The sequence below is a fragment of the Artemia sp. Qi Xiang Cuo genome, chromosome 20 (assembly GCF_049724085.1).
Source record: "Artemia sp. Qi Xiang Cuo chromosome 20, ASM4972408v1, whole genome shotgun sequence".
Classification (NCBI taxonomy): domain Eukaryota; kingdom Metazoa; phylum Arthropoda; class Branchiopoda; order Anostraca; family Artemiidae; genus Artemia; species Artemia sp. Qi Xiang Cuo.
This window is the reverse complement of record NC_142813.1, coordinates 19088246-19112241: the sequence shown is the minus strand read 5'-3', so window position 1 is coordinate 19112241 and position 23996 is coordinate 19088246. Positions and strand designations below refer to the sequence as shown.

The 23996-nt window shown below is 35.0% G+C and overlaps 1 protein-coding gene across 4 annotated transcripts in view; it reads right to left on the bottom strand.

The window, feature by feature from the left end:
• LOC148939969 (spindle assembly abnormal protein 6 homolog) overlaps positions 1 to 19378 on the bottom strand; it is a 98437-nt gene extending 79059 nt beyond the window's left edge. For 2 of the 4 annotated variants that reach the window (XM_089105958.1, XM_089105956.1), the window contains exons 1-2: positions 19247 to 19378; positions 6547 to 6666 (exon numbers count right to left, since the gene is read on the bottom strand). In XM_089105958.1, coding sequence (XP_088962084.1) covers positions 6547 to 6666 — 120 coding nt within the window. In that variant the 5' untranslated portion in view covers positions 19247 to 19378. Of the gene's footprint in view, positions 1 to 6546; positions 6669 to 19246 lie in introns of all 4 variants that reach the window. The other 2 variants (XM_089105959.1, XM_089105957.1) reach the window with 2 other exon arrangements.
• Positions 19379 to 23996: the final 4618 nt, after the last annotated feature.

The following is a 23996-nucleotide window of genomic DNA, read 5'->3' as shown; positions in this document are numbered from 1 at the left end:
GAGTACCATCACTTCCAGTGGCGACTCTAAAAAAGAATTGCGTACTAGGATAGCCTTGGCCAACGCATCATTTCAGAGACTTCTACCAGTCTGGAAATCCACCGTATACTCGCTATAGTTGAAACTCAAGTTGTTCCAGAGCAATGTACTGCCTGTTTTGAGTTACGCTATGGAATGCCTTAAGCTAGCTGCGGAGTAGGAGAAACGCATTGCTGTCTTCGAAAATAACTGTCTTCGCCAAATCCTTAGAATCAGTTGGAGCGACCGTGCCAGCCAGATATCGCAACCTTTGTACGACAACGTAGATGGCGATACCTTGGACACATCCTCTGCATGCCAGATCATACTCAGCGGCTCACATGAGGGAAGATTAGAGGCTACTCACCGGCGCCCTGTTTGCCTCCAGAGGTACTGGAGGAAATAAGATCAAAGGTAAGGTATTAAAATCAGCATATCCTTATATTTCAAATAGTTTCACTTCCCTTTGGTGAATTTAGTATTTGGTAATCTTATTATAACGCCTTCGTATAGAAAAGGTAATAAGAGCTTAGAAACTTTGAAATATACTCGTTCAATAGAAAATTCTAGTGCCTTTTTTAATAGTCAAAAGTGATTGGAGGGCAACCAGCCCTGCTTCATGTTCATCATTTCCCCAGACACATACAATCAACATTTTGAGATATCCATTTTGTTCAGCGTAATTGAAAGGTCCAGTAATTATGTCTTTGAGGGTGACAACCCCCCCCCCTCCAAAGCTCTCAGGGCAAACGCTCTAAGCTATAATAGTTGCCGATTATTAACTTGGTTTTTATGGAAGGGATGGTCGTTTAAACTTCGGAGGGCTCTTTAGATTGGAAATCGGAAGTTCTAGCGGCCTTTTTATGAGTCAAAAGTGATCGAAGGGCAACTTCCGTCCTCTCTTCCACAAATGCATATGATCGAAATTTTGAGATAACCATTTTGTTCAAATAGTCTAAACATCTTATAACAAGGCCTTCAAGGTTGAAACAACCCCTCAGAAACTGGGGACAAGGGTTGTAAGTAATGCCCTGGGGGCATATAAGGCTTTATGGAATGGGTGGTCGTACAAACTTCAGATGGGGCTCATTTGATTGAAAATTGTAAATGATAGGGCCCCTTTTAAGAATCAAAAGTGATTTAAGGACAACCAGCACTCACACTCACACCCAAGTCCATCATTCCACAAAACAAACACCCAATCAAAATTTTGAGACATCTATTTTTTTCAGCATTGTTGACAGGTCAAGTGATTATGCCTTTGGGGATGTCAACCCGCTCAAAGCCCTCAGAGTAAGGGCTGCAACTTACGCAATTCGTTTCTTTGGTTACATGTAGCATATATTCTTGAAAAAGGTATGCAAACTTGACCTTTACTTTCCAAAAAGACATCGGGTATTCAGGTGAGCCTTTCTACGAATGTTGAAGGGAGTGCTGAACTAAATCAAAATTCATTAATACTAGCCTATTAGTATTAATACTAATACTTCTATTGTGACCACTATTACAACAATACCTAAGGGTATGAAGGTGAAATATTCAGGGAATTTTGAGGGGGGGGTGAACTGAATTACAACACGCTGTCTGTATGCAGGTTGTCAAAAGGGCTCATCAGCAATATCTTAGGAACAGTTTGGTGTGTGGAGTTGGAGCTTACAGGGCTTGTTGTGGGGGATGTAACCTAACCAAAAGACAATATTTGCATCTTATTGTTACTGTTTCTACTCATACTACTACTAATGCTGCTATTATTACTACTTCTACTACTACTACTGCCAGTAAAGTTATGGATACTACTACCAATTCTACTGCTGCTACCACTAATGCAACAACTGTTACTTCTGGTACTACTACTACTGATACTAAAGCTAAGGGTATTAAGGCGCAAAATTTGGGGAACATTGGAACTGTATAGAACTAAACCAGAACCAACTATGCCCACACAGTTGGTCAAGAGGACGTATCAGCAATACTCCAGAGATGGTTGATGGCAATTGTTGTGATTTTCATATGTTTTATATGTTTAGTGTCTTATTATGACAAAAACTGCCGCTGATCGGCATGACCGTTTTTTATGGCGTTTGAAAATAAAATCGTTATTATCATTATTATACTTTCACAAATTGTTATTAATACTACTACTGCTACTACAACTGTTGCTACTACGAGGGCCGTATCCAAGGGAGGGGGGGTACTCGGTTTTACCCCCCCCCCCGAAATTTTTGTCTGACTCGTAAAAACGTAACAAAAATGGATATAAACAAATTTTTTATGTTTTTTGGGTTTTTTTTGTAGACCCCCCCCCCCCAATTTTTTTTTTAGTAAACCCCCCTCCGAAAAAAAAATCCTGGGTACGGCCTTGCCTACTACGCAAGCTAAGGGTATTAAGGTGAGGCTTTCACGGAATATATAGGTGGATGCTGAATTAAATCAAAACGAACTATGAGTATGTAGATTTTCAAAAAGGTGGCAAAGCAATATCTCAAGAACGGCTTAAATCATCAGTTTGGACCTTTAAGGGTAAGTTGCGGCAGATTCGAAACTAGCCAGAAGGCAATATGCGTATACTAATAATAATATCACTACAGTTACTGCAACAAATGACGCTAAGGGTAAACGAAAAAAGTATATATATGCAGGTTTTCAAAAGGGCCTATAAGCAATACCATAGGCAGCGCCATCTCTATAATAGCTAGCAATATCATTGAAACTTTTAGATGAGCTAATTCGATTGGAAATTGAAAGTACAAGTGCTACATTTAAGAGTCTAAAGTAATTGGCGGGCAAGCAGCGCTTATCCCAAGCCCATTCCTTTTCTAGACACATCCAATCAAAATTTGAGACAACCATTTCGTTCAGCATAGTAGAACGGTTCAGTAGCTATGACTCTAGGGATATTTGGTACATCAACCCCCAAGAGTTATGCAATTTGCCCATTATGGTTTAAAATTAGATGTAATTTGAAACTAAATCAAAAGGCACCATGTACACAGTTGCCAATAAGACACCTCAGCAATATCTCGAGAACGACTAGGAATATTAAGTTGAAACTTTCAGGGCTACCACTCTTACTACTCCTGCTCTTACAATTTAAATACATCAAATGAGTGTAAGTGTATCCAGGTTGTCAAAGAGCATGGATAGAATTTTTGGAAAATGGTTTTAAGTTTGATTTTTCAGGTCAACTTGGGGAGGAATAAAACTAAATTAAACAATAATATTTATCTTAGGATTAAAAATTGTTGAAAAAGTTTTTCCAACATACAAAAAGCAAACCAAACTATGGATTCTTATAGAAAAAAAATTGAAAAGATATAAAATGTTATTTTTCCATGAAGAAAACTATGTCAATAAAAAACGAACAGTTTAGTTTTTCGTTAAGTTTTTCAAAAAAATAAACGTTCATATGGAGATAAGTCCATTTATTTAGACAGTGAAAACAGATACACAAGTTTAGATATTTCGATCACATATACAGCGATCGTCATCAGTAGAAAATTCTAATGAAGGTAGCAAAGTTTTCTCTGTCTTCTAATTACAAAAGAAAGATGAATTTATAGTTATATACTTGATTGGTTTCATCTTCTCATATACATGATGCATTTTCGACGTGATAACTTAAATTACGTATCCTTTTCCCAGACCACACAGCCTTTCTATGACAAAGAAATACACTTTCAAATGGGGATAAGTCCATTTATTCACACGGTGCAAAAGTCTGTATATTTCGAGCACATTTACAGCGATCGTCATCAATAGAAATACTGTAAATTTTCTTCTTTAATCTTACCCAAATGTAAAATGAATTTCCAATAAAGAGGGCAAAGTCTTCTAATTGCAAAAGAAATATTGAGTTTATAGTTGTATACTTGATTGGTCTCATCTCCCCATATATACGACGCATTTTCGACGTAAAACCTTAAATTAGGTATTCCTTTCCGAGAACACACTGCCTTTCTATGACGAATAAATAAACGTTCAAATAGAGATAAGTCGATTTATTTAGACAGTGAAAACAGGTACAAAAGTCTAGAAATTTCTATCACAAATACAGCGATCGTCATCAGTAGAAATACTAAAGTATTAGAATTAAAAATAACATATTTATACAAAATAAAATAATCAACTTCCGGGTCATTCACTAGATTTTCCTATAAATATGTTAGTTTTAATTTTAATACTGTAATATTTTTACTGACGACGATCACTGTATATGTGATCGAAATATCTAGACTTTTGTACCTGTTTTCACTGTCTAAATAAATCGACTTATCCCTCTTTGAACCTTTATTTGTTCGTCATAGAAAGGCAGTGTGGTCTGGGAGAGGGACACATAATTTAAGATATTACGCCAAAAACGCGTCATATATATGGGGAGATGAGACCAATCATGATTACAACTTGGAAAAGAATTATGAAGAGCAGCCTGAAATTTTTTTTACATCAAGACTGCCTACTGATTTTACAGTTTCCTTATCCGTCTAAAGCGGAAAGCTTCTTGCAGGATAGATAAGGTTAGCGCTATGAATTTAAACAATGGAGGAATCCAGCTTAGATGCCATCTTGCTCTTTTAATGCAGATGATTTTCACACAGGGAGTTGTTCCATCATCTCTCTGCATTGGTGACTTGACACCTATTCCCAAGGAAGGAAAGTTGACTACTCAGTGTTCTTTGTTCCGCCCAATAACTGTATCTACAACCCTCTGCAAGTTTTTCAATCAGTTGTTTATCGACCAATTGAAGCATAAATGTTATGCCCCTCCATACGAGTCCGGTTTTCAGCAAGGCTTAGGGTATTATAATGCTCTTACAGTGGTGGCGAATGTCTCAGTCGATGCAGATGATAGTGCTGAAACACTTGTTTTGACTGGACATAATGTCTGTCGGGGGTTCGGCTCATTAGTACATGCCATCATGCTTTTGTTTGCAGCAAAATGAGGAGTGAATATGTCCATCATTAGTGCTTTGCAAGACATGTACTCGAGGCTGAAAATTCGCATTAAGTTGCCTCCCGAAAAATTTAGCTCTTCTGTACCGTGTGACAAACTTGCTAATGTTTGCAAAGGTGCCAGGCAGGGAGCTGTCTCTTCCCCAACACTTTTTGATAATTATGTCCTAGATCCTCAAGCAGAGTGTCCCTCATCTTGCATTCTGTTTGGTCTTAACACTTCTCTTGTTTCTCATGCTGATGACATTCTGAATATCAGCTGGTCCTTAGAGAGGATTTCCGACTTTGAAATACTAAACCAAGGGTATGCTGATATAGGTCTTTATTTTAACCCTGAAAAGTCAGAAATAGTGCTTTTCAACCAGAAAAACTCGGATTGACCCTCTTCAGTCTACCTAAGAGGCTCTGAAGTCAAAGCTGTAGAGCAAAAGACTTACCTGGGACTCCCAATTGGTTCATCTCTTAAGCATACTCCTCAGCTACTAGTATCCCATATTTAGCGCCGCATTTGCATTACATTTGCTTCATTTATTGAAGCAAACCTTCGCCTTAATAGAGCAACACTCTTAACTCTGTATAACACCATTCTAATACTCCATATCCTTTATTGCGCACCCTTTTGGAAGATTTCTTTTTCTTGAACAGAAAAAAAAAATTAGGTCTCATTATTTCAAGTTTGCCAACTAGCTACTTTGCCTTCCCATGGACTCGAAATACGAAATTTATTAAACACTACAAGATCCCATATGTAGCAGTTGAGAAGCAATTCTGAAATCATAATTCAAAGGTTCATTACCACCAGTGGCACAATTTACTTCTACAGTAACCAGGTGATTTGCTTTATTAGTTGTATTGTTTATGTGTAATGTTTGGTTTATCTGTCAACTCCTTTATTTTGTTGTGTTTGGTGATTTTTCTTTAGTTTTTTTTTCTTTTCGTTGTTTTGCTCCGTCACTGTTTTTGTAAATTCGATGAGTGTTCAATAGATTCAATACAGTTCACCATGGCAAGCATCAATAAAGCTTAATGCAGAAAATGAGCGAAGGCAGCATAGCAAAACTATCTTAACCTCTCCTAAGGAAATATTTGCTACTTTCTCTTGCACCAAAAACAGTCAAAGTGTGCAATTTTTTTCCACAACACACTCCCATTTTTCTTAAGGATCTAAACAACAAAACCAAAATTCAATAAAACTGCAACTATCATTCTAAAAATTATCAGAGCTAAGTAGCACTATGTTCAAACTGCAGCTAAAATTTGAGACAAGTCATTTGATTCAAAAAAAATATCCCTGTTGTCTCTGGTTAGCAGAACAGAACGTTAGTTATATCATATTCCTAGCAAACCTATTGATAGTCATTCAAATACATTTTTGGGGAATCCCCTCTCAATATACTTCCTGTGAGTAGTCAGGCCTCTGCTTAGCTACTAAAAACAATGTATGTGATATCTATGTTTTTGTGATATTTTTGTTTCTTTGTCCTCACATTAACTTTAAGCTCCAAACCACACCTCCCAAAAAAGAAGCAACAAATCTGTAAAACACAATACTGAAGAAAAAATGAGTACACCACACACCTTTAGTGATCCATTTGGATGTTGATACACATTTCCTATGGTAAAAGTTAGTTTTGAAAACCTTTCCAAGTTCTCATCAATAACATGGAACTTCAACTGCTCTCCAAATACTTTGTCCATCTAAAAGAATAAACTAATAGTAACTAAAAGAACTTCTGAAAAATGAAATGAAGACTAGTAAGTCAGAATTAATTAAGCATCAGAAACTGCTTCTAAAACAGATGGTAGCTGGTAGGGGGATATACATGCCACAAATTTGTCCAAATGCCTTGCTATTACTACTGCTACTACGATAGGGCATGGCAGCAGAAGATGGTTCTCTTCGACCCTACTCTTTTCGGACTTACCCTTTTTAATACTTCTAATGAATTTCCTAGTCCCTGTAATTTTTTTTTCTTATGGCCTTTTTCTCCCCCCCCCTTCAAGGACATTGAGCTTTCTGGTTGGCACCAGCTGGATTACCAGAAATCCAAAATTATTCTAACCTATTCTACTTTATTCATATAATGTAACCTAGCTGTCTTAGTCTTTCTTTTAAAATTAAAATTTAAAAACAAAGTTTTCTGATGAAAGTATAGAGTAAAATTGAAACTTAAAGCAAAACGGTATTGAAATACTGTTTCAAACAAACTGGCTTGAGATACTTCCCTATATTTGCATAATTCTGGAAGCTAGCAACTTTACTGAAAACTAGGCTTTCTAGAGTTCCTTAAAGATTTAAAATAGTATCGTAACATTAGCTGATCTCATGGCTGGTAGAAGACTACTAGAAGACTACTTTATGAATTATTCTTCTATTTTCCACAAGCCACTTAAGGATTTTCTGCTTCTAATCCTGTTTTATTGTGTAAGTTTTGTTTTTTTAAGTAAAGCAATAGTTTTTTTTTCAGAATTATACATATATATGGAAATATCATGAGCCAGTTTATTTGAAACAGTTTTTCAGAAATATGTTGCATAAACTGTGAAGCAGTAATTCTTGCTTGTTTTAAGTTTCAACTTTGCTCTTTACTTTCACCAGAAAAACTGTGTCTTTTAAAATTAATTTTGTTCAGCTTGGACAAGAAAAACTAAAGAAGTCAGCGTGAAGTTTTGTTAAAATAGGCCATTAAAAATATGTTTTACAGCACATCCCTTTTAAAGCTTCCCTAAAAAAAAATTTAGAAATTTGTCAAAAAAAGTTCAAGGGGTATATTAAAACAAAGGAATACAAATCTTAGGGTATTGGTTATTGACAATTTACATTTTATGGTACTCTTTTCATACTTCCCAACATTTCAACTCCAGAAATAGCATTAAAAATGTCATTTTTGATACCATGTGGTACTAGACAATGGAATTATCAAGACAAATTTACAAAGAGCAAGTCGATGGGAATAAGAACTTTAAAATGATCCATTAAAAAATCTCTCTATAATGTTGCAGTGGCCAACTACGTCTGCTAGTAAGCCCCCAATTTAGGATGTTTGCTAGGGGGATGGGAGGGAGAATGTACAAGAGGAAAGGAAGTGAAACTCGGATTTCAGGTTTTTGGCCAAGGAGGTTATAAGTGTACCCTTTTCATGCTTCCTGACCTTCCCACTCCTGACCAGAAAGTGTCATTTTGTTGTCATATGGAACTTTATGACAGTGTTATCAAGACAAATTTATGAAAAGCCTGTAGTTCTGAAAGTTAGCTTTTAAATGGGATCTATGATGTTACAGTAGCCTGCTGGTTCTGAAAGTCAGTAACAGTTTATGAACAATAATAAGGGGAATGGGATAGAAAATATATACAAGGGGGACTTGTAAACTTCGGGTTTTGGGTTTTCAACCATGGAGAAAATGGCACCCTAATCTTTCCTCTCAGCCATTCCATTCCAGAAATGACACCTAAAATGCACTTTTTGGGTGCCATATGGCAATTTCAGATACCAATATCAAGTCAAATTTATGAATAACAATTAAACATTGAAATTAGCTTTTAAATCAGCCCTTTAACAGATTTCTATAATTTTCTAGTGCCTTGCTAGCAGCATAAAAAAGACACACCAGTGCTACCCATGTAAAAAAAATGATTCTCTTTGTTCTTCAAGAGGGAGGGGCTGTAATTTTCCTTTGTGGGGTTTCCAACAATGACAATTTCTTCTTCATTGCTTTGTGAGGTCTGTGGATCCAGTGGAAGGTCCATTCACCTCTATTAAATTCCAGGAAAACATTCACTGGTTATGAAGTACTCTAGCCATATTCCAAAGAAAATCTGCTAGTTGATTACAGTCAGCACACTGCTAGTAATAATGACATCTTTTTAGGATCAAAATCATCAATCTATATATTGTGGCTTCCAAATCATGTGAGAGAGAGCAATTGATAAGAGCATCAAACGATATGGGGATCTTCAACTGATGACAGTAATTTCTTGGTCTCCTCGAATCTTGACCCCTTGGGTTGCATTCAAAGAGAACATGTTGTTCATTTTCTGAAATCTGATGGCAGTTTCGGCATAGGGGTGTGTGGTGGATTCCTTATTTAAAAAGATCAGCATTAAGTAAAATAGTTCCAGCTTTTGGCTTATAGTAAAGCATATTAAAGTCCTTAGATTTGAAAGGAGGATGCACAAAACGTTGGTGAGCAATTTTTGTTTGGGCTCTAACGACCTCTCTAAAATTGAATGTCCCAAAATTTCTCAGGGGAGGGATATCTGTTGCCTTATTTGCAAAATTATCTGCCATTTCATTGTTTTTGATCTCTATATGGCTTGGAATATGAAGAAATGCTATGGAATATCCAGTTGAAAATAGATGACTGATTTTTTGGCGTATCCCTTTCAGGTCAAGGTCATCAGCATGATAACTTATTTGGCTAAGAAGATGGATTGAGGAAAGCAAATCTGACAGGAACAGAATGTTCCTTGAAGGGGTCTTCAGATCAACTAAGGCACCTAATGCAAGTCGTACTGCATATAATTCAACCGAAAGAACTGATGAATTACTCGGAAGGAGGGGGGGATAAATATTCAAATTTAAGTGTGGGATACAGGCAGCTGCCCCAGCCTTAGAATCTTTAACAGAACCGTCCGTGTATATATGTACATAATTGGGAAACGGGAATTCACGCAAGTAGTATTAAGTATTTATACTACTAGGATTACGCAATTAGTATTAAGATTAATCAAAATAACAGTTACCTGAATCAGCTACAAACAGCAATTTTTTCTCACTTGGCAGTTTTGAAAAGCCCAATTTTAAGTTTATGGTTACTATGGGCCGTGGTTTACTCTTTACAAGATCACAGTTATTGCTGCAACCATGATAGCCCTAAAGATTGGAATTACACTCCATTTTTCATAGAGCTTCTTGTTGGATAATACTTCAAAATATAGTAGTCAAGAAGCAGACTTTTTCAATGGTATATTGAGGGTTGATTTCTTATTGTGGGAAGTAGGAGAGACTGGGTGGGATTATCAACCATTGATATCTTTTTAACTTAAGAGGGGTGAGGTCACGGGGAAGTTTCCCTTCAAGGGTCCAACAAGGCAAATACACAAGAAAAAAAATTCTTGGACTGTAGGATTTAGTTTGGAATCCAATAAAGATTGTTTATTTCTACCAGCAGATCCTTTACGGACTAGCAGAATCATTATATGTTCTTCTTTTTTTAAATCTTAAGAATTTACACCATTTTTAGATAATTGGGGCACCACTCTTTTCAGAAGATTTGTGATCACATTTGCAGTTTATATGCATTTGGAGAAGGCAGCACCACATAAAGTTTCAGCTTGACTTTTTCAGTAATTGCCACAGCTTCTTTTTTTATGTAATAATAATAATAATTTATTTATACCCTCTTTACAAACATAAAATGCTGATAGAGGAGTAAATAAAGGAAAAAGGAAAAAAATACACACGCACACTAAGGAAACACAACATAGGATACAAAAAGATACAATGAAAACACCTTTAACAAATATTATCTCAATAATAATAATATTTGATATTATATATTTGATAATAATATTTGATATTGATATTATCTCAATAATAATAATAATAATTTATTTATAACCTCTTTACAAACATAAAATGCAGATAGAGGAGGAAATAAAGGAAAAAGGAAAAAATACACAAACACACTAAGAAAACACAACATAGGATACAAAAAGATACAATGAAAACACCTTTAATGAATAATAGCACTATAACAATACAATACTATCAGATCCAATTAAAAGGAAAACTAACGATACATTCTCTACACTTTTCAAACCTTAACCTAAGCTCTTCCATTTTTCCAACATTGGACCTTATTTTGCTCCAAAGTGTGAATTAAGGTAATTTTGAATGTAATATCAAAAACTTTGTATTTCAGAACTATGTAAGTATTCCTGATCCAAAAGGGAAGGTCAATAAAAAACATACAATATCTAAGAAACTGTCTTATTAAAAAATTTCCCAACTGGCATGATAAAAAATATATGGGGCGCAAACAATGCATTATAGAGTCTTCCAATGCAAATCTTGTCAAACTGTCCTTTTATTTTGGCAAGCATGCCATAAGTCTTTTGAAGTTTTTCCTTAATAGCTTGAATAATGAGAGTTTGCATATTCCTCATATAGTAAAACAAGGTAGTCCCAGATAGTTTAACATATCCAAACATGCAATTGAGGATGATCCAACTAAAAGGGACTCACCTACTCATAAATTTGGATGAAATACCATAAATGCGATTTTAGAAGCCTCTAAGGAAAGACCTATATCTGAAAGACTAGATTGGACTACATTAACGGCAGATTGAAGTGAATCAAGATCTTTAGCTAACAAAACAATATCATTAGCATAAGATAAATGGCTAATATAAATGAACCAATCAATCATGAAAGGGGGATATTTCTAGTAGCTGTATGGATAGCATTATTAAATAAAGCTGGACTAATGACCAAACCTTGTTTGACTCCTCCCTTTACTGGAATGATTGGTAAGATGAATACTAGAACGTACCTTAACATGAGAATTTTGATACCAATGCCATAAGCAAGAACAAATGAAAGGGTTGACACTATTGCGAAGCATAGCAAGGATAGCATGAGCATGAAGGACAGAGTCAAAAGCCTTAGAGATGTCCAAAGCACACACATAAAGACTTTTCTTAGTCATATAGTGCCAATCAAGAATATCCAGGAAAACAGCATGTGCTTTTTGAACCCAAACTGATTGTCACCAAAATTGCAATGTACATTAATAAACGGGAAGAGGACTTTTTCAAGAAATTTGCTAATTATCAAACAAACAGTAATTGGCCTATACAAACCACAAACTAAAGGGTCTTTATTCTTTTTTCTAATACAAGTTATAACATCTTCAAAAAGGGCCTTGGGTACATGATTGCTGAGACACATTTGCCAGGAACAACAAGGAAAGGTGGTCAAAAAGGCATGGCGTGCTGCACTTCAGATGCTCGGTCTATAGTCCATCTGGACTGGGGGCTTTACCTGTTTGCATCAATTCAACTTGTGTAGCTACAGATGAAGGTGGAACATTAACAAAGTTCTTACTATGGTCAATATTTGATAGGTAACTATAAAGAATATTTCAAAAAGAAGACTTTAGAGGTGGCCAGTCTGCTGAAAAAATTGACGAAAAATAAGCATGCCAATCAGAAATACTAATCTGTTCAGATTCTAGAGAGTACGAACGTGTAATTTTAGAAACTTGTTTCCATAGAAGTTGAGTATTATTTCGGACAGAATAAGATATATCATATACTTGTTGTTTTTTTCCAATTTCCAACAACAGGTCAGCAAATACCAACAAATACTATTCCAAAACAAGGCCTATCGCGCTCCAACCATATATGATACCAGAAACGATGTTGGAGCATCGCCTCTTTAAGCAGAGGAAAATCTGACCAACCTTTTTTCTGAGTGTTTTTTCTAACAGAGACTGAAGGTATAGCAAAAGACTCGGCAATTTTTAAACAATGAATTATCTCAGTAAGATACCAATCTATATCAATAGAATTACCTTTAGACATAGAAGATAGCAAATGAAACAGGACCTTAATCTCTGAAAGGTGCAAATCAAAAACATAATGACATAGCTCAATATTTACATTATTCCAGCACTTCTTCATATTTTTTTTTATTTGTTGAAAGTTTACTTCTCGTTACCGAAATCGGTAAAGAAAATTCAAGGTGAAAATGATCACGGAGCAAAAAATTATCCGAAACATGTACTGATCGACTCGCTACTTGACAAGAAATGGTGACCACAAAATCTAAATTAGAAGTGGGCCCAGAATCATGAATATAAGTAAAATATCATTTGGAACAACAGGCATATATGATGGCAAAGAACTAATAAACATCTGTGAAAAGGGGGACATAGCTTTTGAAAGATCAGCATTAAAATCACCACAAATCGTCAGCTTTTTACCCAACGACCATATTTGGTGAGTAAACTTCGACAGCAAAGCACAAGCCATGGCTAATTTTTGGGATGAATTCTCATCCTGGTTAACTGTTGGCATATAAACACACATAAGCACCATGTTACTAAAATCCACTCCAACAAAAAAATCACTAATATCAAGAACCTTACAATAATACTTTTTATGAACTGCTACCAAAATTCTGCCAGAGGGCCTACCTAGGGTAGATATAGCTGGGCAAATAAAAACTCGTGATGGGTCAAAAGTTCCAATCTTCTCATATTTATCGACATTAAAAAGATGCTCAATAATACAAACTATGTCAGATACAACAAAAACTAACTGTAGAATATCTAACTTTTTTCTTGCTCCATTAACATTCAAACAAAAAACATTAGCCCACATAGAAACTTTGGTTATTAACGCCTTGCCTGTAATGCCATATCGCAATGACCTCCTGATGCTTGTTTTTTCAACTCTTTGCACTGAAAGCTGGAGCTTGTATGGCTACCATTACAATTTGCGCACTTGATACTTAGCTCAGGACAAGGATTCTCACAGCTGTTACTATGTTCACAGGCACTTTTACTGCATTTCAATTGATTAGTGCAGTTATGAGCTATATGGTAAAAACCTTGGCACTTGAAGCTTTGTTTTGTTCTTTCTAAGGGCTTGGAAACTTGATAAAGGCAATACTCAACCTCAATACCATATTTAAGTGCTGCTTCCAACTCCTCTTGTGAACAAAAGCTTAGCCGCACCCAATGACTGTCCAAAACGCCTTGCACCAACAACACTTTTGACTGCAATCACAATGTTCAATACACTGAAATCTCTATCAATAGTTGTAATCCCTGGAAACTCTTTCTTGACTGCTCTTGAACAAATATTGAGATCCTCAGGAGTTGCAGCTCTGACACTAGAAGCAGAAATTTCATCCTTCATGTGAATAACCAAGCAATATCTGTCATGTTCAATGTGCTGCAACTTGTTGATTTGGCATAGCCTTTCAATAAACTCAGGCTGCTTTGGAGCTGCTTAGCTGGAATGTTAGACAAAACAACTGGGTAGCTTACCAGCTTTGGTTGTGGAGCAGCAGGCCAAACAATTGGCCTTGTATCACTATCACTGATCATGGACTCATTTTTTTTCAACTAATTGGGTTAGAATACTAACACGGTCATTCAATCTCAAAGCTATGATAGTATTGGGCTCATCTGGTATTGTTGGCACATCTGAAGGATCGAAAATCATGAAATGGGGTGTTTGGAGTTTCTTAGCTGCTCTTTCTGTTAAAATGTAAAAAATATCACCCAAAAATGCAGCCGCCAGCATTGTGCCCCTACGTTTCTCACAAATGTCAGTCTTAAGCATATCTTTACAAATGTCAATTGCATCTTTCAGAATTTCCTTGCTGAAGAACTTAGAAGCAACTTTCACCACTAGCTCCCAATCCATCATGCTTTGAATTTTTCTTTGCAAAAAGTTCAAAACAGGTGACTGAAAAGCTAATTTATCCATTGCAAAAAATCAACATATACCCAAGAATCAGTCCAACAATTGTTTTCAAGGTCACTAAATTAAGTCAATTTCAAATCACTGAATTAATGAGATTTCAAAATCTAAAAAAGATAATCTCACACTGAATCTAGGTCAAGTTGACCAGTAACAACTGAATTAGCTATGATCAGGGGCGTCCCGAGAGGGAGGGCGCCCCTCCCAAATTTTTTGGTATTTGGTGAAATTTTCACCAAAGGCAAAATTTAGCCAAAATTTTGCAAAATCGGCCAAAATTTAGCAAAATTCTTGATTTCTGCAGGAAATTCGGCATAAATCAGTTAGCAATTTGGTAAGGTTTACAAAGATTGCCCCCCCCCCAATAAAATAAGCCTCAGGACGCCCCTGGCTATGATCACTGAATGAATTCAGGTTCAAGCTACTAATTAATACAAGTCCAAAGCAGACTTCAAAATCCAATGAATCCAAAAAGGTGTTCTCACTCTGAAAACTAAATGAAGGAGATTCGGTGATCATAATTTTAACATGTACCATATTGAACTATTTTGATATGACTTAAAACCTTTCATTTGAACAAACAAGTGTCAAAGGTTGTCCTTTTTTGCCATCTGTCTGGGACCAAACAAACAGCAGGTTGTCTCCAAATAGAGTGATAAAGGGTCATAAGAAAGAATTTAACTGAAATCACAGCTTCTTGGGAGGGGGTAAAGAGTGAAGCTTTCAATATATTGAGGCAGAGTATGAGGTTGCACAGCTTTGTTGACCTTAGGCAGTTTGGTGGTGCAGTTAGTTGTTAGCATTAGTAGTAGGCTAGTAGTGGTGAGTAAAGCATGGCTCTTCAGCTGTAAGCAGTTCTTGGACAAATATGCACAAGCAGATATGCAAGTTGTACTAAGGAATGGTTGGTTGTCATCAGCAAGGTACACAGAAAAGAGAAACTTTGCATGTTCCATGAGGTCTGGTTAGTGTCAACCAGCAGTAGTACTTTAACAAACCTTAACTGAAGGGGAAAATTCCCCAAAATATTTGATTTTTACCTACCAAGAAAAACTTAGTGCCCCAGTTCCCTGAAATTCTTCTAGAATTCATTATATCCTAAGTATCTTTTTATGAATGAAATTTTATTTTTCTGGAGAGAATATTTCTGCAAATAACCATGCAACTTTCTGAAAGTTTGTATTCTTGCATCCATAAACAATTATTTGCCTCTCTGAAATGCCATGAATCTAAAATCAATTTTACTCATGGGAGAGCACAGAATCAAAAGGAAAGGTAAAACTCTCCTCAACTGAGACTATGCTGATGATTTGAGTATCCTAGATGAAATGTTTAAAGGTTTTGAGAGTTCAGGGTGCAAAAAAAGGCTTGAAAATTAATGTTACAAAGAAAAAGCTTCTTGGACTAGGAATAAATGAAGGTGAAGAGGTGATGTTGGGTAACAAGAACATCAATCAAATGGATAGTTTTACCTACTGGGTAGTATTATTAGTACAGATGGTAGATGCACTGAAGACGTTAAAAATAGAATAGCCAAGGTCCAGTGTATTTTTTCAAAGTTGAAAAAAGTTTGGAAGAATAGTAGTAGTAGTATCTCATTAAACAACAATAAACAAAGCACCCTTACACATTTTGAAAACTCAATCATTTCTTGCTTTAAAAGATCATATCAGAAAAAAACTTTGCATACATCATTAACTAAAATATAACAATAAAACAATTAAATCTACTTGTTCTGAAATCAAATGAAAGACAAGCACAAAAGAAACCAAGTAACACCCCTAGTGCTTGAAGAGTGCCTAATCTTGGACAAGTATTTTGGTTAAAATTTATCTTTCATAAACAGAGGCAGCAGGTTCATAATCTTGAATATTACATACCATAGATATTTTTAGACAGTTGGGATTGGGCTAGATAGGATGGCCTGCCTGTAATCAAAGATTTTTATTTACATTGAAACTGAAAGAAATGTCATGCTTACATCCTAGCCTGTTTAAATACAATTATTTTGTTTCACAAGAGTTGCCTTAGTAAGAAAGTATCTGTGATAGACTCTGTCTATGATTTAGATACTTTGTTCTAGTTTTATGATCCTATTTTCAAGATTAGACAGCATTTTCCAATTTTAGGCCCAAGCTTAAAGTGTATGGCTAGGTTTCACTAATGATTATCTGTGCACTTAAATCTGCCATAGGTTCTTTGTTTAACCAGGTTTTCTGTAGTCTCAAGTTGATGAAATTTAGTTTTGCCTGAGCAAGGATAAGAACAATAGAATTATCAATAGAAATATTATTAAAATAATTTAAAAAAATTAATAACAATGGAAACTAAACACAGTAATCTAATTAATAGATACACATAATATATATATTTTTTTTGTAAAAATATATTTTTTTGTTCTATTGTTTTCTTTTGGTATTTTGTATATCCCTATGGCTATATATAGGAACATCAGGGGGGGGGCATTCTCAGAAAAGTGACCATAATATTTAGAAGTAGCATAACATAAGCAATATAATGGCACTACTGTAGTTATTTAGCATGTTTCCTTTAGAAGACATCAACCACTAAATATTTACTAATTCTTAGACCTCACTTTATAAAATGCAACATCTACTAATCAAATTATCCTTCTATTGTTATCCAGAATTTAAATAATTTCAAATTAATATTTGATTGTCAGCAGATCTTAAATTATTTTGCAATCAAACAGGGAAAATGCTCTTGAAAAGTTAGAAACCAACTAACAAATAAATACAATGCATGGAGATGATGGAGAAATATATTGTTTAGGGCTATACCTGGGACAATCAGGGAGTGGCTAATGGTAGGCTACTATCCACCTTTTATTTTATTAGGAAATTTTCCTTTACAAGTACTCATGCACTATACTTTTACAAAAATATAGAAGCAAATGGTACTACTATTATTTCATTAATATGTATTGTTCTGCAGATCCATTAATATCCCCTGTTCATATTCTACCAAACAAAGAAATAAAAAAGACAAAATATAGACCGATAGGCTATAGAGTAAGACAATAGTACTGAGAAAGTGCCTAATCTCCGACAAGAATCATAATAAAACATATATTTCCTAAACATAAACAACAGGTCCCAAATCTTGGATATGATGTCTATAGGTTTGGGTAATTAAGGTTATCTGACAGTTAGAACTACATTAGTTGGGATTGGCTGATTGTAATCTTGGGAAACCTATGGTTTCTCAACACTTCAATGTAGACAGAAGTTACCCCTATAGCCTAGCCTATTTAAAAAATAAATAATCTGCTTCACAACACTTGTCTTAGATTAAATCTGTCCATGATTGGGTTTATTTAGATAGGCTACTTTGTTTGGTAAAATTCTAGCTTAGCTACTTTTTGTTATCTTGGAAAGGGGTTAGGTCATGGGTGCCCATAAGGGGATGCCAGCCCCCTCCTGGCTGAATGTTGCTGCCTTATTTTTTATATTTTTGTTTTGAGATTTCTATTATATAGCATTAAATGTGTCAATTAGACCAGGTAAGCCCCCCCCCTGGATTTCAGCCTATGGGCACTCATGGGTTAGGTCAGGAAAAATGAAACTTTCAGGGATGGGTCTATAGACTAAAGGGTACTAGTCTGTTATAGTGCCTATGTTATAGCAACTAGGCCTATATATATAGAAGCTAAGTACAACTGGTTTTCATTGAGCTTACAATCTGTATTGAATGAAATTTATTTAGTTTATGATCTGTATGATGACAATACAGTACTTTAGAAGAATTGGTGTTCATTGAGTTTGTAATCTGTATTGAATGACATTTATTTAGTTTACAATCTGCATGGTGAAAATACAATACTTTAGAAACAAGTTTTGGCTATATATTTGCACATTAGAGGGGGGGGTAAAGTATAGCCTAGTGTGTCTGTATGCAAAATGTGTTAGCCTAGGTATAATTATTCTGCATATTATGAAGTATTTACAACACCCACCCTCCCAAAGTACATTTTTGGCACTGGATTTATTATTAAAACTTTCATTTTCCTAACCTAACCTTTATTCAAGATAGAAAAAAGTAGCTAGGTACTGGGATTTTACCCTTTGTTCGAACTTGAAGATTATGTGTCCAAGATTAGAAAAAAATTTCCAGAATTAGGCTTAAGCTTTAAATGTATGTCCAGGATACATGTAGCCTATCTCTACTGTTAACTAGGCTAGCCTATCAATGTATTTAAAATCATGAGTACTGTACATGATTAAAATATTTGAGCCAATCATACATGGTACTTTTTTGGCAATTTCAAGAAAAGAATTTGGCAATTTCATGGAGAAACAATCCACTTTCTAGGTAGTATGAAGGTAATTTTATGATGATTAAACTGTTGAGTTGGCTAGTGACTAGCAGTCTGAGGCTGTGGTAGCCTATCTCACCTTATTTATTTTTTTTTATTTTTTCTAGCTAAAAAAACACAAGAGGAAACATTTGTCACCATACATTTTGAAATCCTTTTTAGTTTTATAAGCTCAAAACAGAGTGTGAAGTAAAGTTAAGTGCTTTTAGCAATGATGTAGGCTTCAGTAATTTAGAATTAGGCTACTTAAAGTTTATTTCCAAATTTTATAGTGTTTTCTTTTGAGGAGGAGTCATTCTGCATTAGCACCTTTACCTACAAATTATTCCAAACATAAAATTTATCAATGAGGACTAATAGGCCTAGGCTAATTTTGAATCTGGCTTGACAATGGAAAAGGCCTTAGCCTCATGCTTATCATACAAAAAATACTGGAAATCAACCTTCCTCAACAAAAAACAAAGAATATCTTTTCAATTCTTATTCTAATAAATGTCCTTCTTCAGAGATGAATAACAAGGCCTTCTACAATTTGATTTAAATTATTTGCAGTGATCATAAAATCAGGGTTGCGGTTTCAACCAAATAAAAATCACATGTTTTTCACCAAGAAAATCACAAGAAATTACAAGATTTTCACCAAGAAAATCACCAGAAAAAAAACCAGAAATCGGTGGTCAATAATGATAAGCTTTACACCAAAAAGACGCGTTGGGCACTCTGAGCTAAGACATTATGTTTTTCAAAGGCTAACAACTGATCAAGAAGGAAGAGAATTTATAAATAAAACAGGAATTCCAGGCAAAAGTTGAAATTGTTACCTAAATTCCTGTTACTGGACTTGAAGGGCCTTTTTATTTATTTAACTACTATTCTTTTCTCTTTATCTTTACTTTGCAAAATCTTTTCTTTTTCTTTTTTATAGGTTTCCATTGAAAAGAATAACCCCAATAATCTTCTTTTGTCTATGAAGGTCTAAATCGGGTCAAAACTCGGCAAATTTTTCGTTGTAGAACTTTGTTAAAATTTCACTATTTATTTCAAATTCTTAAATTTTTCTCCCAATTTTTCACAAGTTTGTTAAAAATTTCGGTATTTATTCTGAAATTTTTCCCAATTAAACATTTGCCTCTCAATTACTTGGACTATCTGTCTTGGCTTTTCTCTGTCTACAATTACCCAGCCCAGTCTTGATGCAACCTATTGCCCAAAATACTTGATAAATTCAATTCGATTTATTTCAATTTTATTTCGATTTTATTCAATTCGTCCTATTCGTTGGGGTGATTTTTTCCCAAATTTTTGTTCACAACTTCTTTTTTGAAAAAAAATCTGGATAATTCCACACAGGATTTTGCACACTTTCTTAAGAATCATGTGAACTCTAACACTTTTGCACTGGGATTCTAGGTTTAGACATTTCAATACCAGTAAAATATATCCCCAAAAGAGGTAATGCAGCCAGATTCTAAGAATTCCAACGCTCTCATGGACACTCATTGCAGTGGGAATATTGTCGGCGAACATGCTCTGGAACTAAATTTTCAGGTCATTCTCTTGTTCCAGCAGCCTTATGACTACTTACTTTATTGCCAACCATCGTGTCTTAAACGAATATAGAATAATGCCCGACAACTCCATGAAATTTCTGCAAGGGTTTGTTTTTGAATTTTTCAAGAAAAAGCTGTTTGTTTCCGATGAATTTCCAGCATGACTTCTTTTGGAGCTGTATAAACAAAATCGTAAACGCCAAGGGCAAACTTAACGATTTCAGGACCTAGAACATTGCATGCTGTGACTGAACACAGAGCGAATGGATGGCAAATAATCAGAATATAGCAATCCATGGCATATCTTTTTTAGAAGCAAAGACAGACCTGCTTACTTACCTTGTATCACTCTTGCGTTATCCAAAGCAAAGCCTAAAAGGTTGGTTGAAATAATTTCTTGAACCCGTAGTTCCTTCAAGATAAGGTTTTTCGGCCAAAGGATTGCAATTGTTGTCAGTCAATCTCAGGCTGTCGTATTTGACAAAAATGAATGGTAAAACTAGTAGAATAGTGGGTAATTTAATAATACCCTACAAACTGGGGTCTGGGGGGAGGGGTCAAAACGAGGTCTTGGAGGGGCAGTTGCCATGTCCCATAGCAAATTACGCCCCTGTTGGTCACAGTTTTCGCTTGATCACGAAGGAGGGCAAGATATCTTTGTTTGTTCTGTTAGTTTATTCAGTTATATTTTGGCTTTCTCCTTCAAAATTATAAATGCGAGTTTTCTTAGATATTACGAGATTTATTGTTTTTTTTTGTTTTTTTTTTAATTCGGATTAGGGCAAGAAAGTTTTCCAAAATTGATCAATTCAGCTTGGATGTGTGGTCCCTAGACTTACTAGCGATATTCCTAGCGACAGGGAATATCAAAGTATCACATTTTAACCATAACATATGGCTGGTAATTACAACCTACATGTGCTAGCCTGTAACAGTGGATTATAGGTAAGTTCTCTTGCCTAATCACTAGTTCTCTTGTAATCACACAACAAAATGTTGTTCCTCTCTGATAGGTTCGTAATTTACACTGCAATAGCCAGAAAAACCTGCTTATAGAGCATTATAGACAATGGGTAAAGTATGGCTTTCTGCTAAGCGTCAGATCACTCGGAGGGCGGATTTTATTATATTTGTAAAGTGAAACGTAGTAGGGTAAAGTGAACGTAGCGTTGAAACATAATGGATAAGTGTTGCTCGGCAACACTTATTTATTGCAGTGTCATAAGTGGGCAGTGTCGATTCTTGAAACACTAAATATGTAAAGCATCATTTTTCACTAATCGGTAGGAAACTTTCAGAGTAAGTTGATTGGACTATGGGGGCTTGAATGAGAAAACAAATTTTGGAACTAAGTGTAGTTTTATCCATCCTTGATACTAAAATTGGATTAAAATAAACTACTCTGCTTTGAAGTTTAAGAGCGTATAGACCAGGCCAAGTGGACACATCATTTAAAGTTAATAGACCAAGGGAGCCTCAATTACGGCAAGAATTAAAGAAACCAGTCTAGTTGCAATGATTCGTGACGTCCTTTTTCAAGACAGCAAAAAAGAGAACTTTTTAAAAATAAATGACCTTGACATGCATGTATTCAAACAAATAAGCAATTACTACAACAATTCTTTTATAAAATGGCGGATTAAGACATGTTTATATTCAAGGGTGTCTATAGAGTGAGGGTTAAGATGGCTTCAGTCCTGTAAAACACGAAAAATTACGCTGATTTTCAATTTATGCGAACAATGAAGCTCCTCTACACCAATCCAAAATTTTATGTGTAGGACTATTGTTACAAATGTATTAAACTACTTAAGACTGAATATTCAATTTTGCCAAACGTTTAAACTACAATCCAACATTTTGATTCTGAAGTAGAAAAAAAAATCTTTACGGATATTTATAACATTCATCAGCAATGAAATGACAATTACAAACAAACAAAATTAAATTAAAAAATGTTTTCCAAAAGTTGGTTTCTCCAAAAAATTAAAAAGTCGTGTTAAAACATATGACAGAGTTTGCTATAATGATTGAAGCTGAGAACGAACAAAGTTATTATCAATGAATAAATGAAACCCAAAACGAACAGAAACGAGAATAAACAATAATACTGGATACAAAGACGGAGAAGCGCTTCTACTGATGTCGAGAAACGGATACTGCTATAAATGAATAAAAAAATCCTAAAACGAAAAGAGATAAAAATCAATAACCAAGTCAAACAAACAAAATAGAAATTATCACGATCAGGAGTAGGACAAATACCACCTGAATGTTCTAAAGGCTGTAGTATCATTTACACTTTACTAAAAACAAAAAGTATTTTACATATATTCTCTTTTAAAGTTATAAAACTGAAAAAATCAGTTTACTCTCTTTGGTTCTGTCCAGTCATCTTAATTATTATAGTGATTTTATCAAATTTTCTTAGCTGATTTTTTGACAAATAAAAACACTGTTAAAAATACTTACTGTTTTAAAGAAAATGGAAATGACACATAATCTGTTTAGAGGATTTAACAGGGAAGGAGTAGCTGCGTTGTGGTGACGACGAACAAAAAATACAGCTCAAAATATAAATTCTTTTCAGTAAAGTGTAAATTGAATAGCTTGGTTTTCATTGCCTCTGATTATTAAATTGACATACGAAATACTTGTTCACGCCCTAATTTAGACTAGCTATGGCAGAGGTTGTTGCCAAATCGTCAGGTTGCTACCTCTTGGGATATAGTGCTAGTTATTTATTTTCCTCCCTTGCGCAAGATCCTGGTATACAAAACCTATATTTTATTCTGAAGAGACTTGAAACGTTGGATGTATTTAATTCCATGTGGCAGACCTTTGATCGTCATGTCATTTCCTTAGTGAAATTACTTTGATCTCTGTTGTCATAGAATGTACGCAAAGAACTCTCTTGATTAATTCAAATATAAGGTAACTGGCGTGTACTAGACACCTATGGCTGTGCACCTTTTGATGCAGACGTGTCAAGTTGTAACGTGCAGGGTTGCCACCAAGGTTACGTTCGTACCATTTTTGGTACGTTTTAAATAAACGGTACGTTTTACATTACGGTCCTAAAAACGTTACATTTTTGTTATGTTTTTGAATTTATGTTACAATTATGTTACGCTTTTGAATAATGAGGAAGTTTCACATTTTCTGAGTAATCCATTTTCCGCCGTGAAAAAATCAGCTGTCCCCATTTTAATTACACTGACATGAGTATCGACATTTTTTGACATCGCGGTCATTTAATCTTATCAAACAATCACTCAGTTATTAGGATAAGAAAATACCCACTTCCCTTACTCGCATAGTAAGTTAAGACACATTCTCTCTCATGAACATACGATTATCATTTGTTTAGTGACAAGTGACAATAGTCAGTTAGTCACCTCACCAACTTTCAATTTCATCAGTTGACTTTGAATCTTGTTCCGTCAACAGTCTTACTAAAATTATATGGAGAAGGAACCAGTTTCATTAGTTAATGATAATAAAATAAAACAAAATATGATGAAAATATGAAAATTTAGAACCAAATTTGGGCTATATATTTGCACATTAGGGGGGGGGGGGGGCTAAATCATAGTACATATTAAAAACGTAACCTAATCTAGGTAATTTTCCCCCCTAAACC